The sequence below is a fragment of the Dermacentor silvarum genome, chromosome 6 (assembly GCF_013339745.2).
Source record: "Dermacentor silvarum isolate Dsil-2018 chromosome 6, BIME_Dsil_1.4, whole genome shotgun sequence".
In the NCBI taxonomy this organism is placed as follows: domain Eukaryota; kingdom Metazoa; phylum Arthropoda; class Arachnida; order Ixodida; family Ixodidae; genus Dermacentor; species Dermacentor silvarum.
Genome location: NC_051159.1, coordinates 107,832,997 through 107,847,508, shown reverse-complemented (window position 1 = coordinate 107,847,508; position 14,512 = coordinate 107,832,997). Strand labels below are relative to the sequence as shown.

General features: G+C 47.2%; 1 protein-coding gene across 3 annotated transcripts in view; it reads right to left on the bottom strand.

Annotated features, from left to right (window-relative positions):
• Positions 1-359: 359 nt before the first annotated feature.
• Positions 360-14,512, bottom strand: part of LOC119455816 (glutamate-gated chloride channel-like) — a 29,341-nt gene continuing 15,188 nt past the window's right edge. For 2 of the 3 annotated variants that reach the window (XM_049669341.1, XM_037717289.2), the window contains exons 2-9: positions 14,080-14,181; positions 13,090-13,190; positions 9,178-9,242; positions 7,028-7,251; positions 4,980-5,062; positions 4,464-4,598; positions 1,329-1,696; positions 360-770 (exon numbers count right to left, since the gene is read on the bottom strand). In XM_049669341.1, coding sequence (XP_049525298.1) covers positions 576-770; positions 1,329-1,696; positions 4,464-4,598; positions 4,980-5,062; positions 7,028-7,251; positions 9,178-9,242; positions 13,090-13,190; positions 14,080-14,165 — 1,257 coding nt within the window. In that variant the 5' untranslated portion in view covers positions 14,166-14,181 and the 3' untranslated portion in view covers positions 360-575. The remainder of the gene's footprint in view (positions 771-1,328; positions 1,697-4,463; positions 4,599-4,979; positions 5,063-7,027; positions 7,252-9,177; positions 9,243-13,089; positions 13,191-14,079; positions 14,182-14,512) is intronic. The other variant, XM_037717290.2, reaches the window with a different exon arrangement.

The window sequence follows — 14,512 nt, the reverse complement described above, 5'->3', positions numbered from 1 at the left end:
GAGGCAATAATTACCTGCTTCACATTCAGGAAAGGAAGCGAAGCCTCATTTTACTAATAAAGCTTCACAAACCACCAAACGCATGATGCACGTTCACTGCAAACATCTAGCGTGCATGGTTACTTTGACTCGGTACGAAAGACCTCGCCATATTGCGAAAAACAACTTCGGACTGTGTGTGCGTGTGTGTGTGCGTGTGTGTGTGTGTGTGTGTGTGTGTGTGTGTGTGTGTGTGTGTGTGTGTGTGTGTGTGTGTGTGTGTGTGTGTGTGTGTGTGTGTGTGTGTGTGTGTGTGTGTGTGTGTGTGCTATAGAGGGCCTTGCGTGTCTTTAAGGAAAACGATACTTAGACTAGCTACGTTGAAATAGGGTTCAATATATTTACTGCTCAGTTCTAGATGCCGGCCTACAGGCAGTGTTAAAAGAAAACATTTCTTGTGGCCTTCTTGCCAACTCTCGAGGCAGTTTGGCACGAGTTAACGTAGCAGCGGAGGGCAGAGCAGGCGGGGAGGGCGAAGGCCATTTCAGAAGGCTGAATACGGCCGGGTGAACTCGGGAACTCGGAAGAGACCTGCGTTACTCGTCAACGTTCGACCCTGCGTGGACACTGAAGTAGATGATGAGGAACAGTACGAAACACAGAGGAAAAGCGATCCGCGCCACGATGTCCATCTTATCCGGCAAGGATCTCGGTCGCTGCATCCAGGCCCTCAGAGATTGCAAGAAGGACGTCTTGGCCGAACCAGAAGCCGGCTTGCCCGCTTCCTCAACCTAATGGACGGGTGAAAAAAAATAAAGTAGGTTAATTTGCTTGCTTCGTTACCCAAAAATTCATAGAATATAGAGTTCTCAACGTGTGTGTGTGTTTTAAGCATCCACAACCATATATTCAACGATTTTGTTACCACCGGCGTCATAATAGGCTTATATGAATTGACTGATTAGAGCTACAAATTCGTAGCAGTAGCAGTATTCGTATAACCGGCTATGCTGAAGCTTTCGACACTACATAAGCAAATGGTGTTAAGCACTAAATAAGGAAACAGAAAAAAAAAACGACCATAAGAGGCAAAATATGAAAGAAAGAATAAAGCAACACCTCAATCTGTGAGCTGTATCCTCGCGTTTAAACTATCGTGATGCCCGAAGACAGCACGACAGTACAAACGCTGGATGCCACGATTGAACCCCTAATGCAGATATATATGCTATGGTTAATTCGTTTGCCAAGGAAACATGATGATAAATACGGTTGTGATATTTGCCCCAGGCAACACGAACATTGACTGAAGTACCAGTGCAAATTCTAGCCGCAAATTAACTACTTGCCTTGCTCTCGTCTCTCGGTGAAGCTGACGCATCCTGAACTCCTCGAGTCACGCGGACGATGTAGTCAGCCGCTGTGACGTAGACGAGCACGAAGAAGACGAAAGTGAGGCAGACTCCCGTCCACGTGTCCACGGCCTTCGTGTACGAAGTACGCGGGAACTCGTCTTGGTTAAGCTTGGATATGAACATCGCCATCACTAGTAGCACGACCAGGGGCACGAACACGCGCACGGCCGTGTTCTTGTTGCTGATCCAGAGAACGACCCAGGACACCAGGACGCACATGATGCACGGGAGGTACACGTTGATCATGTACCCGTTTCGCTCCCGATCGAACAACAAGTCCAGTCGAAGACAGGAGTACTCGCCTACGTAAAAAAAAAGAAGAAGAAGGAACATCACCCGACCAAATTCTAGAAGCGGCAAAGGGCTTGTGTGTGCCTCCCGTTCCCCACATCATGTGTCTGTTTCGCCCAGTGGAGGACTCTACAGGATTATTCGGCCCGCAAAGGAAAGCCTCGGTGCTCGAGCAGTTATTTGTGGCACTGAAAAACAGGCGTACAAAACACGTACACGAGAATAACAAGGACGGCACGACCGCCAACTATCAAATGAAATATACAACGATAAAGACGCAACACACCAAGGAAAAGACAGGCGGAAGGAAATGGCGCCACTCATTTCCTTGGTGTGTTGCGTCTTTGTCGTTGTATGAAGCCTGTACCAACAAGCCCAACAGCAAGTTTTATGAAGATTATCAACTGAAAGTTTGCACAGCGGCAGATAGTCGCGTGTCTGTGCTTCTTTTCTGAGAAGGTTCGTCTTGTGCTCGTGTTTTGTGCGCCCGCCTTTCCGTATGGTAAATCCCTACCAACCACAGCGGTGGCCTAGAGAAAAAGCGTCCGCCTCGTATGCGGGAGGTACTGAGTTCAAATCCCGGTGCCACCCGGAACCAACCGGGTTTTTCTAATGGGTAGAGATGTTCCCTGGCCTGGTGCTCGGCTCACGAGGGGATTCACATCTCGAAAGAAGGCCGAATAGAGATTTCAGGAGTTGCCTGTGGCCGCCTCTTGTCCAACCACAGACGGCCTTCTTGACGAGCATCCAGCGTGGCTGTGAGAGGCAAGTGCTGCCGCCAGGTGCCAACCGGTAACATAGGCACAAGCGCACTCCCGGCCTGGTGCTCGGCCATTATGAGACTTCAACGCTTGGAAAGGGGTGCTTGTGCTCAACCCGAAGGCGTTCCCACCTCAATAGGTGCATTTGGGGTGACACATGGGAAATGACCGCCATGGGAGTGGCCTAAACATCACCTTGTGATGTGCTCACGAGGGTTTCGACGGGAATTTAGGGCGTAGGCTCCTTTCCCACCCCTGAAAAAATCCGAGCGCCAGGCCGGGGTACACCTGTGCCCATTTACCAGTGGGTGCCCGGCGGTGGTGGGACTCCAACCCAGAACCTCCCGCAGTCGAGGCGGGAGCTCTAACACTAGGCCATCCGTCTATTCCTCCTTCCTTCCTACCAACTTACTCAGCTTTCTCTCGTTGATTACTGCAGAATGTCGAGCCTCACTGTCTAATCATCATCATCAGCCTATATTTCTATGTCCACTGCAGGACGAAGGCCTCTCCCTGCGATCTCCATTACCCCTGTCTTGCGCTAGCGTATTCCAACTTGCGCCTGCAAATTTCCTTACTTCATCGCCCCATCTGGTTTTCTGCCGACCTCGACTGCGCTTCCCTTCTCTTGGTATCCATTCTGTAACCCTAATGGTCCATCGGTTATCCATCCTACGCATTACATGGCCTGCCCAGCTCCATTTCTTCCGCTTAATGTCAACTAGACTATCGGCTATCCCCGTTTGTTCTCTGATCCACACCGCTCTCTTCCTGTCTCTTAACGTTAGTCCTAAGATTTTTCGTTCCATTGCTCTTTGTGCGGTCCTTAACTTGTTCTCGAGCTTCTTTGTTAACTTCCAAGTTTCTGCCCCATATGTTAGCACCGGTAGAATGCAATGATTGTACACTTTTCTTTACAACGACAGTGGTAAGCTCCCAGTCAGGATTTGGGAATGCCTGCCGTATGCACTCCAACCCAATTTTATTCTTCTGTGAATTTCTTTCTCGTGATCAGGGTACCCTGTGAGTAATTGACCTAGATAAACGTACTCCTTTACAGACTCTAGAGGCTGACTGGCGATCCTGAATTCTTGCTCCCTTGCCAGGCTATTGAACATTATCTTTGTCTTCTGCATATTCATCTTCAACCCAATTCTTACACTTTCTCGATTAAGGTCCTCAATCATTTGCTGTAATTCATCTCCATTGTTGCTGAATAGGACAATGTCATCTGCAAACCGAAGGTTGCTGAGATATTCGCCGTTGATCCTCACTCCTAAGCATTTCCAGTCTAAGAGCTTGAATACTTCTTCTAAGCATGCAGTGAATAGCGTTGGAGAGAATGTGTCTCCTTTTGTTAATATTTGTGCCCAAAAACGTGCAAGCTCTTAAACGACATTTCAGACGTGGAGCGTCAGTGCTTCAAGCCTCATTTGCCTATGCTGGCAAAGTATGCGTACCTGTCCTCTCTAACTATGTCCCGCTGCCGTCATTCTTGCTTCAGAGCGAAAGCGAGAACTAACTCTTTCGAATGAATATCCTGTGTAGATTCCATATTGAACTGAACAAAAGTGATCGAACAAGGAATGTCGGTGGTTCGACAACAAGACATCTATTCGTCAGAGCAGCAACTGCTTTCCTTGGCAGCGTTTGGGGGCACCCTAAAGATCCCCAGGTGGTCAAAATTATATTTGGGGTCCCTCACTACGGCGTACCTCATAATCAGATCGTGGTTATAGCACGTAAATCTCTAGAAATTAATTATTATTATTAGGTAAACCTTACTACAGAACCTTACTCTGCGCTAGCAGAACACCTTACGCACTACCAAAATATCTTACCCCACTACTAGAGCACCTTACTCAGTGCTCTACTACTAGAATATCCTTACTAGAATATCCTATGTTGACAAGCCGACAAGACTATGTAGTTTCATAGCACGGCGTATATTGACGGACACGTCAATCCCTTACCCTTTCCTCCTGCCCATAACATTTCCCGTTGAAAAATAACTCACCTGTATTTGTCTTTGAAGAACAATAGCTTGTCAGGAAACTTGTTAGGCTGAACCTCGAAAGGTGCAGATTCCTCGTCACTTGCACAGGGTCACCCTGTCTCCACAAGAACACAATATCTTCTGTAGTGTGGGCATCTAGTAACGAAAATACACAGAGTCGGTACTATGGTATTGCTTGTTCCTATTGTCAAGCGAGTTTTGCTTTACGGATTGCCGATCGGCAAGTTTCTTGCAAGTATACAAAAGTGATAACAATCTTAATACTTGTGTACTGCTAATATCAGTATTCAAAAGCAACGGCGTGTGTTGTACTGTGTTGTGTCGCGCTATCATTTATTTCACCTGTACGCGAAATACTGGACTTAAACTACAATTCCGCACTTGACTCGCAATTACACTGTTTTGTCTGGCATAGTGTGTCCCTAAAAGCTATCCTTTAGAGCGCTCGCCAAGAGCGCTCATTTACGTTGAGTCTTGCTGTTCAAGTACGCAAAAGTTTCACAATGATATACTCACAGCTGGTCGTCATAATTGAACAAGTTTGCCGATCAAACGGGAAATTCTTGAGGTTCATGGGACACGACAGCTTCAGTGACACCCTGCGTAGACAGCGGTGCAGTCGCTAAGCGAGAAATCCGCAAAGCGAACGCTTCTTGTGCGTCCTGTGTGAAAGCAAAACTAAAAAAAAATGAAGTGCGTTCGCGTATCGTCTGTAACATCGTTCGATGGTGGAGACGATAGGAAAGCTTCCGTGGTGCAAGCCGAGGGTTGAGCTTGTGAGAGCGAAAAGGGTAGCTAAGCCCGCTGGACTCCTGGACTGAGGGGACTACCCCTGCACAGCGGAAGAGCTACCTACGCTCGTGTGCTCTTTAGTATAACGTTTACTCTCTCTCTCTCTCTCTCTCTCTCTCTCTCTCTCTCTCTCTTTCTCTCTGGAGCTTGTGAGCAAAGCAATTCATGCGAGTAATTTCGTTCGAGTATTTCACTAAGGAACAGCCAGCCCCAGCAAGTCCACTGTATAAATCATTCAGTAACTCAATGTTCACTGCTATTAACATTTCTCGTGAAAACACATTCTTGAGATTTGTTATCACGTCACTCCATAATGCTGCCCCTTCTAAGACGTCTCAAAATGAAATGGCGTAGTATGAGCAGTGCGCCCACACTCCTTTGCCAAAGTAAGACGAATGTCAAAGAGAATATTCTTTTCCACTGTCCCTCCACAGAGCATGACGATAATGATGATGATTAGGATGATGATTTATTGGTATGCCCTTTAAAACAGTGCGGTAACCAATCACCTCTTAGCCTACTTGAGATAATCAGGTATGATATACATGCTTTTCAGTGTAGAATTTTCGTTTACGCCTCCTTCATCTTTTTTTTTCTGCCTCAGAACATCTATATCTACCTTGTGCTATTGCCTATGCTTGTGACGGACCCGGTGCTATCGATCTTTTCCCTGCTTTTTTTTCCGCCAGCACTCTAACCCTCTCTTCCTTATTTCGGCTGCTGACCACTTATTGTTTCTATTCAATTTAAATCCCAGCACTTCTGCGAAGGTGTAAGCATGTTACCAACAGGTCTTGCTGATTGAATACCTTCGCATTTCATTATGATGTGCTGAGTTGTCTCAGGGTTTTTACTGCAGCAGACACAGCTAGCGGAACGCTGAGTACCCCTTGGGATCATGGTAATAAATGTAAAACAAAACTTTTTTTTAGTCTTAAAACGGCGGAAGAAGGAAACGCAGTCGCGTACTGGAATTTAAGAGTCGAGAACTTCAAGCAGCCTCACAGGATGTTACTACTACCATCGTCGCGGCTATTGGCTACACGTGTTGATATCGTGGCGAATGGCCAAGGGTGATACATTTCTTAAGGCGAACAACATCTATTATTTAAGGGCTTTGCTTCTATTGCTTACAATAGGTCTAACTGTATTAGCCTTTGCATAGAATTTTGTTGTATTTTATTAAATAGTAAAACTATGGGAAAATAGGCGAGCCGAAGGGCCGGTAATCCCAATTATCAAAAATAAACTCAGGCACTAAAGCAAGATAAAATGAAATGCAAGTTAAAGAACGAAGAGAAAATGAAGCAAGGAAATATTATGGAGGAATAAAACATCAAGTAACTTAGGCATATAGCCTGCTATACTAAATGTTTAGTCTGGGTGCAATGTATCTGCATCGCACTTACGTCCAGTCACAGCGCTCGCTACGAAAACAGAACATTGCACACATCGAAGGATACAGCATATTACAACATCTTACATGTAAGACATTACAATACATTACAACAAGGAATCCAGGAAAGATTGGTACAATGTCGCATGAGCGTGCACAAACTTAGATTACGTACTCGTTCAGAGACGATCCTCTTTCAAAAAGATAGCTCAATCTTTTGGAAAGTCACGAACTGCTGTGACAGCGTGTGTCTGCTTGTTTCTATAAATCAGCTCTGATTTTCGCGACTTGTACTTCTGGTCCTGTCACTGCGGTGAATTGGTGAATTACCAGATATTTGAGAGCATCATGTAAGATAAGCGGAAACATTGCATACCTTACGCTGTAGAGCACCCTGCCATCGTGGTATATCCTGACCAGTACATTCGGCTTTATGATATTGTGAAAGGATCCGCTGATCTCGTTCGAAAAGAACGGGTCCGGAAGCCATAGCTTGTCAGGGTTCTCCACAATGACATACGCCAGCTGACCGCCCAGGTCGTTGAACTTGAGTCTCTCGTCTTTCCACATTTGGCGAAACGTGAGCTGCACGCTGAACTCCTGCACACGAACACAAAAAGCGGGGCCGAATGAAAAAGGTGTTCTCGTACTATGTTGAACTCAAAGTGCATCATGGCCGACTAGAATTTCCACGGCGTTACTCTGGAAGGTGGCAGGTGAGAAGCGGTTGGAAGATTTTAGATCGATGGCAATCCCAGCAAAGCATATGCAGTATCATAAGGAAGCTATACTCTGTTTCGTGCGTACATTTCTGTAGTCCCTAAACGCATCATAGGTTCTGGAGCGCTAGTGAGGCTGCTGGCACATGCTTGATAGTAACCAGGAATTTTCGAGGTGCTTACAAAGGCGTAGCAAAGACCCTGTAGCACTTCCTTTTATCCTTGCCCTTGTTTCCATCATTCATAATTTCTCATCGTTTCTATGTAGCTTTTGAGGCCTGTCAAGCCGGTCGACATTAGAGAGTGGTTACTTCCGACGGTCGAGCACAGCTTCCTAGAGGATCATGACATTTGTGTTGGGCAAAAGCCGGCACACATACTTGATCGAGGAACTGACGTGCCAAAGCTAAAGAATATGCTTGAAGGTTAACATGAATAGCTTTAAGACTAACAGATAAACCAAAGCAGTGTTAAGGAGTCTGGCGCGGGAGCAAGGGTTCATGATTGGTAGTTCGCCTCTTTAAGCAGTGAAGGAGCGCGCTTATTTAGGCCGAGCTATCACAGGAAACTCGGATCATGCAACCGAAGTCTCCGGGCCAACAAAAATGTGTTGGAGCGCATATGGAAGGTACTGTCATGCCCATGACCGTCAGCTTATCAATATCATTGAAAAGAGAAATATAACTACAATCAAGTGCATTCTGTCAGTACTCCCCTGGGAGAGAGTCTTGTAAGATAACGAAGAAAATTAAAAGGACGTATGGACAGCCGCTTGAAAGGAAAGTGATAGGCGTAACGTTAAGAGATAAGAATGTCTATATATGGGTTAGAAAGCAAACGCGGTTAGCTGATATTCCAGTATAGGTCGTGAGGTAGAAGTACAGTTCGGCAGGCAATACAATGGAAGATCAGATAACTGTCGGTCTAATAGAGTAACAAGAATGAGCACCAAGAGAAGGGAAAACCATTCGAGCGCGGAAGAGGATTAGAATCAGTTATGAGATTAGGAAACTCGCAGGCATTGGGTGACGTCGGCTGACACTAGCGAGAGCTAACTGGAGAGCACTGGGGAGAGGTCCTTGCCTAAAAAAAATGTCGCAGTTTCGCCCGAAAGGCGAAGCATCGATTGCGATAGCAAATTAGTAGAGCGCTATTCGGAGTATGGATAGTAGTTTTATCGGCTGCATAAACTTGGACACATTGGCTTACTAACTGAATTAACAATCGTGGTGTCAGCGCGCACAAGCAAACATGAATAGATCACACTGAATGACCGCAGCCAACGACTGTCAAAACGCTGGCAGCAAGCGCAAGTTCGCGCGGTCTATCGCTTCAACGGAAACTGAGTGGCAAATGCACAGCCCATACAAAGGTCAGAGCCTGTGTGGAGATAAGAGACGGTGCGGGCGACCGCCGGGCAGAGAAGTTGTTGGCAGAGGAGAAGATGCCCCCCCCCCCCTCCCTCCCTCTTCCCGTTTCTTGCTTTCGCGTGGGAGATTGAGTGGTAAGATACGCCTTTGGCGCCGGAGCACAGCGCCGCCCCGCCTCCCTCCATCCCATACCCCAACGGCCTTTCGCGGGACGGTCGCGTTTGCTTTCCGCCGTGCGTTCGCCCTCCGTGATAGCGCGCGTCCCCCGAGCGCTTTCGCTCGCGCATACGGCGCGCGGCGACGATTTTATCGCCCTTGGAATCTATACGGAACCTCACGGCGACGGCGACGGCGACGGTGACGCCGACGGCAGAAATCCGGTTGAAGTGTCCATATAATTGCTATCGCAATAAAAGATTATGTTACTTGCCACTTACCATATCTTTGTCATCGATGTTGTCTATAGAACGGACGTACATGTTGGTGTAGACTATCACGGGACCTGCGATGAAAGCAGTGGTGAGCTTCGATGGCAGAAATTGGTTGTCTTATTGTAATATGTACCCGTTACAGGCACAGGCATTCAGGGCAGTGTCGTCTGACTATTATAGAAAATTTTTATTAGAATTTAAGCAATCATAGACAGTGGTGGCTTAAGGTTTGCGTGAAAGCATGCAGATTAAGCTGTCGGTACTATATACTCAAATTAGGTCGCATATTGAGAATATTTCCGCGTAATGTAACCAATAATGCTGAAGTCATGCCAAACTGACTACTGATAAGGTATTTTCCAGAGATGACACAATGACGTGCAATTCAATTTTTACCACAATCACAATTTAGAAAGCATAGCCACAGAACGTCGCGCAAAAGTGCGCAAATAAATATGTCGTCGCCAAGAAACCCCTCCACTAGAGGTGGCCACACGATTGCGCCCTGCCGGAGATAGTGTCGGGATAGTAATGTGAATGTGAGTTAACCTGCTCGACTTCGGCATCAGTACGTTACATTCTTACCGTTTCGTTGACCAGTGCACTCCTCGATCGGTGAGCCGCTCTGATCTAACGTAACCTTTTGTGCCACCACGAGCATTTCGACTTCTGAGGTCGAATTCAAAACGTTTTTCATTCGTAAGCACTTCTTGGAATCGGTCGGCTGCTTTCGCTAATAGTGCGTCCAGCATCAAAACTGGCTGGAATTAATTTGCTCTTACAAACAATTCTAGCTTTAAAAGCTATGTATGAATACAGACTCGGAAATCTTGCTGCAGTGGCAGCGCGCTTCACGACGAGTAGGCAATCAACCTTGATAAAAATTGGAGGAATGGATGAATGAAGCTTTATCTCCCATTGAACAATGGAGGATAGTGAGAAAAAAAGTCGTCAAGAGACGGCTTGAAAACTCTCAACCCCCCAAGGACGCTTAAGCTTTGCCTTGAGTGGAACGCGATAGCATTCAAACATCCCTGACTGCTTCTCATGCTTCCCAGCTACTGCAGTTTAAGCAACCGTAATGGTTACCGGAAAACACTGGCGGCGAACGCTATGCACGAAGGCGAGCTTTCTGGCAGAAACGTGGCCTTTCGCGTGGGCCGATCCCGGAGGTTGTGCACAGCCGCGCCTAAAACATTACATCATTTCCAGGTTTCTGTTATTGTTTCGGACTTTTAATGCTTAAGTCTGAGAATACTTAAAATTGGAAGGACGCTTAAGCTTCGCCTTTTAAGAGTGGAACGCGACAGCATTCAAAGATACCTGACTGCTACTCATGGTCCCCGACGACTGCAGCTTATGCAACCGTAATTGTTACTGGCAAACAGAACGCTATGCACGTAGGCGAGTTTCCTGGTGGAAACGCGGCCTCTAGAGTGGGCCGATCCCGGAGATAGTGCACAACCGCGCCAAAGAAATTGCATAATTTTCAGGTTTCCGGGTTTGTTTCGCACTTTTAATATTTCAGTCTGAGAAGATTTAACATAAAAGGCGTGCGCTGTGGGTGTTTTGTCTCATGAAATTTGTTTGTGGATTGTCATTCTCAAAATTCCGAGGAATAGCTTTGCCAAGAATGCAAGACAAGGTATGAGCAGCATTAACGATAGAATGGTGTGGCATACCTAAACGTGGTTGGGGATGAATTTCACGGCCGCGGGCGCCAATGCCGACGCCGACGCCGGATTTCCTGCGACACGAGGTCCTAAACGCTATCGCGTTAGCATAAAAGGTACGCGCTGTCGGTGTTTTCTTTCGTGGCATTTGTTTGTATCCTGTCATTATAAAAAATCCGAGGAATAACTTCAAGAATTCAAGACAAGGTGTGAGCAACTTTAGTGCTAGAATGGCGCGGCAATATCAGCCCGCATATACCGCTAGTCATAGCAAGGCGTGGCATGTGTACATATACCATATAATTGGTGTTTTGTGGCTAAAGCGCCCTTAGGCGTTGATGCACCCACGCTGACGCCTGGTGGCACGTCTCCTCCATCACGACTACCAACGTCGATGACCATGAGCAACCGTCGTGCATATGGAAGCTGCACTACGCTGCACACGCTAGCACAACGCGAAAGACGAAGCACGTAACTGACACACTAATACAACGCGCAAGACAAAGCACGTAACTGAATCGTCACCGAGTCAAATCAGCGCGTACAGCGCGTCGTAATTGCAGCCTCCGCGATCAACTTCAGAAACATTTTCAGAGCTAATTGCGGAGGCCACGCTCCGCTGTGCTGAGTACGGTGAACGCCACCTAGGTGGCGTTGGTAGTGCTTCTTGATGCCAGCGTCCCTTCGAATGCTGGCATCGAGGCGTCGTAGTGCTGAGACCACCGAAGCGTTCACTGTCGGTGCGCGTTAAGGCCGGAATACATGGAGCGAATAACCGGCGTCCGAGCGAAGAACTTCGTCGGGCGGCGAACGTCCGACGGCCGGCGTCAAGAAATTTGCCGTCCGCAGCCGATCTGCCTGTCCAAACATTTTCGTCGGGCGAACGCCGCCGCCGGAAGCGTCTAGCGCGCAGCGGTGGACGACAGCCAATCAGGAGGCACTAGTTCCGGTCGCAATGCATGCTGGTGTTTCGCGCGCGCGCGCCTTTTCGCGTCGTCTGCAATCGCGTTGGTGTTGCCGTGTCTGCATGTCTCTGCACCGATTGAGTAGTTCCTAGTATGATCTCTCAGGAATCGCGTTGTATTTGTACATCCCATATCCGCTGATCTGCGAGGAAACAGACAAGCAGTGCAAGCTCTCTACAACAACCTTCAACAGAAATCTTCTGATCTCAGAGGCCACATGCTGTCGTCATGCCTATCTCCCGACTTCCCCGATAGATGACGTTGGCATCGGATATTTCTTTCGCTAGGCTTAGACGCGTTCGAAACGAGAAGCGATCTCGAAAACTACTCAAGGTTATCCATAATACTCTGTCGTCGAAGCGGCCTGAGACTAAGCGAAAGCCGTTTACGCAGTCATTTGCTTCCAACTAAGTGAATTCTACAAGGACAACGCCAAATTCAGTTCGAAGCGGGCGGCCGGGACCGCCGCCAACACGGCGGCCAACGCGCGGCGGCGTTCGCCGCATGTATTGCAACACAGCAAACATCCTGCGTCGTGTCGCCGCGTCGTTACTTGACGCGTGAAGTTCGTCGAGAAAGTTCGCTCCATGTATCCCGGGCTTTAGTGTCATAATGCAGTACTTCTCTTTTCTGCTCATAGGCGGCGGCACCGCCCCGAGCAAGAGCGCGGGTACACGGAGGAGTGTTAGATATATAAGGCGCGTCTGTGTAGCTCTCTGCGAATGCGTTTGTGGCGCAATGGGTTAAACGCTCGGCGATCTATCGTCGCGGACCGAGAGGTCGTGGGTTCGATTCCCAAATTTTGCATGTTTGTGGAACTTTTTCTTCTGGTTTCTTTCTTTGTATTATGTTCTATGACGTATTTCCGTGACGGAAATACGTCAGTGAAGTCTTGGTGGACCCCGGAATAAAACACTTTCGTGTTAATATATATCGAAATTTTCAGTCACGGGACGCCGACGCCGGACACCGACACCAGAGTTTCTGCGACACGGGGCCCTGAACGCTGTCGCTCTAATAAATGTTGAAAAATGAGAAGGTATTTTGCGGTCATAGCCATGGTTTAGCAGGTTCCCATTATTTCAGTATAACCATTTAGTCCAGACAGTCGCTCTACTGATACTCAACGAGGAAGTGCGCCTTGCTCGAGGAAAGAGACAGGACTTTCCAAGAGTGTTTCCGCCATCAGTAGAACCCTTCCACCTCCGTTTTTTTTTTTTCAGCCCATTTTCCAGCATTATGCGTGAGCTAAGGCCAGAACGATGAGAAATTTCGTTTACCCGTCGACTCGTTGGTTCCTGCCGGTCGCACTTGCTTGTCATACTTCTCCGGCTTGAAGATGTCGTTTACCACACGGCCAGCGTAGTTCGCTAAGTTGCTCCTGACGAGAACCAAAAGTAAGCGTGAACTCGATCAGCACAGCGCGAAGTCCGACAACGCCAAAAACCAATAAAAGGCTATATAAGGATGGAATATACGTGAGTGTGCAAAAAAAAGGCATTTTCGCTATTAGTTTGGCGGAAATAAGAAATTTCGATGTTAGTGGTATCGTATGCGGAATTCAAGGCCCTCTATAGCTTCTCTGTTCAAGATGCTACACCAACAAGCAAAATCTAACGTGACAGTATACGACAACTTGAGGCAGGCTTACCATCCCTCAGATAAGTGTGACAGTTTCGTAATGGTTTGCAGCGGTACTATAGACGGAAAGGTGCGCAAAATTAAACCGCGTAGTTCCTACAGACCGAGCTGTAAATAGGTGGTATACACTAAAGTTATACTGAAAGTGCATGTACAGATATGTATGTATATGAAAATGTGCGTGCATATGGAAGACTAACCCCGGTATTCAGAAATACATCTTAACTTGAAGCCCATGCTTGACTTCATATACATGGACGCCTGGCGTAAACGTGCCCAAGACCCTCATTGCGTCTCCTTTGGAGCATACACGTCAGCCGTCACTTAAGGCACGTCAAGCGTGGACATCAAGCTAAGATGCATTTCTGAATACAGGGGCAAGCTTCCACTATGTACACCAAATGCGCACTAATAGAGTATAACTCATCGCGCGTCGAAGTTCGCGATCTTAAAATGCCTTGTTTCTAGACGCTCGAAAAGTGCAGTGGTGTCTTCATGTAGTTCTCGAGTTCAAGTGTAGGCGAATTACTTAAACATGCGTTTCGCGAAGTAAAATGGACGACTCTTAATGTTTTACGTAGAAGAAAACAATGGCCTCGCGGCATGCAGTTTGGATAAAGCAGTCTTACTGAGCGTTTCCGGCTTGGAATAGAGCAAGCAGAATGGCGACGGCGGTTGCGAGTTTCAAGTATAGCCCACTCCTAGGACGGGCCATGCTGAGATTGTTGTCCCTGCAAGAGAACAAGACGCTGTGAAGGTGATCATGATTAACTGTTCTATCAAAATAAAGCAGAGCGTAATGGGTGATACTGGTGGCGGACGGCAATCAGCAGTGTTGAAGAAAATCGCACGTAAATACTTCTCACTTCAGTACGAAAACTTGTCAACTCGGGCATATCTGCGCGGTACACAAGTCATTATTATCACCTGTCGAACATTCTACAGAATACAGGGGTGCACTTCGTAATTTCTTTAGCACACGCAGAATTAAAAATATGAATAGAAAGGGTGATGGATGAGGCAAAATCAAACCTGAAGACAACTATAGCATCAGAAAAGCAT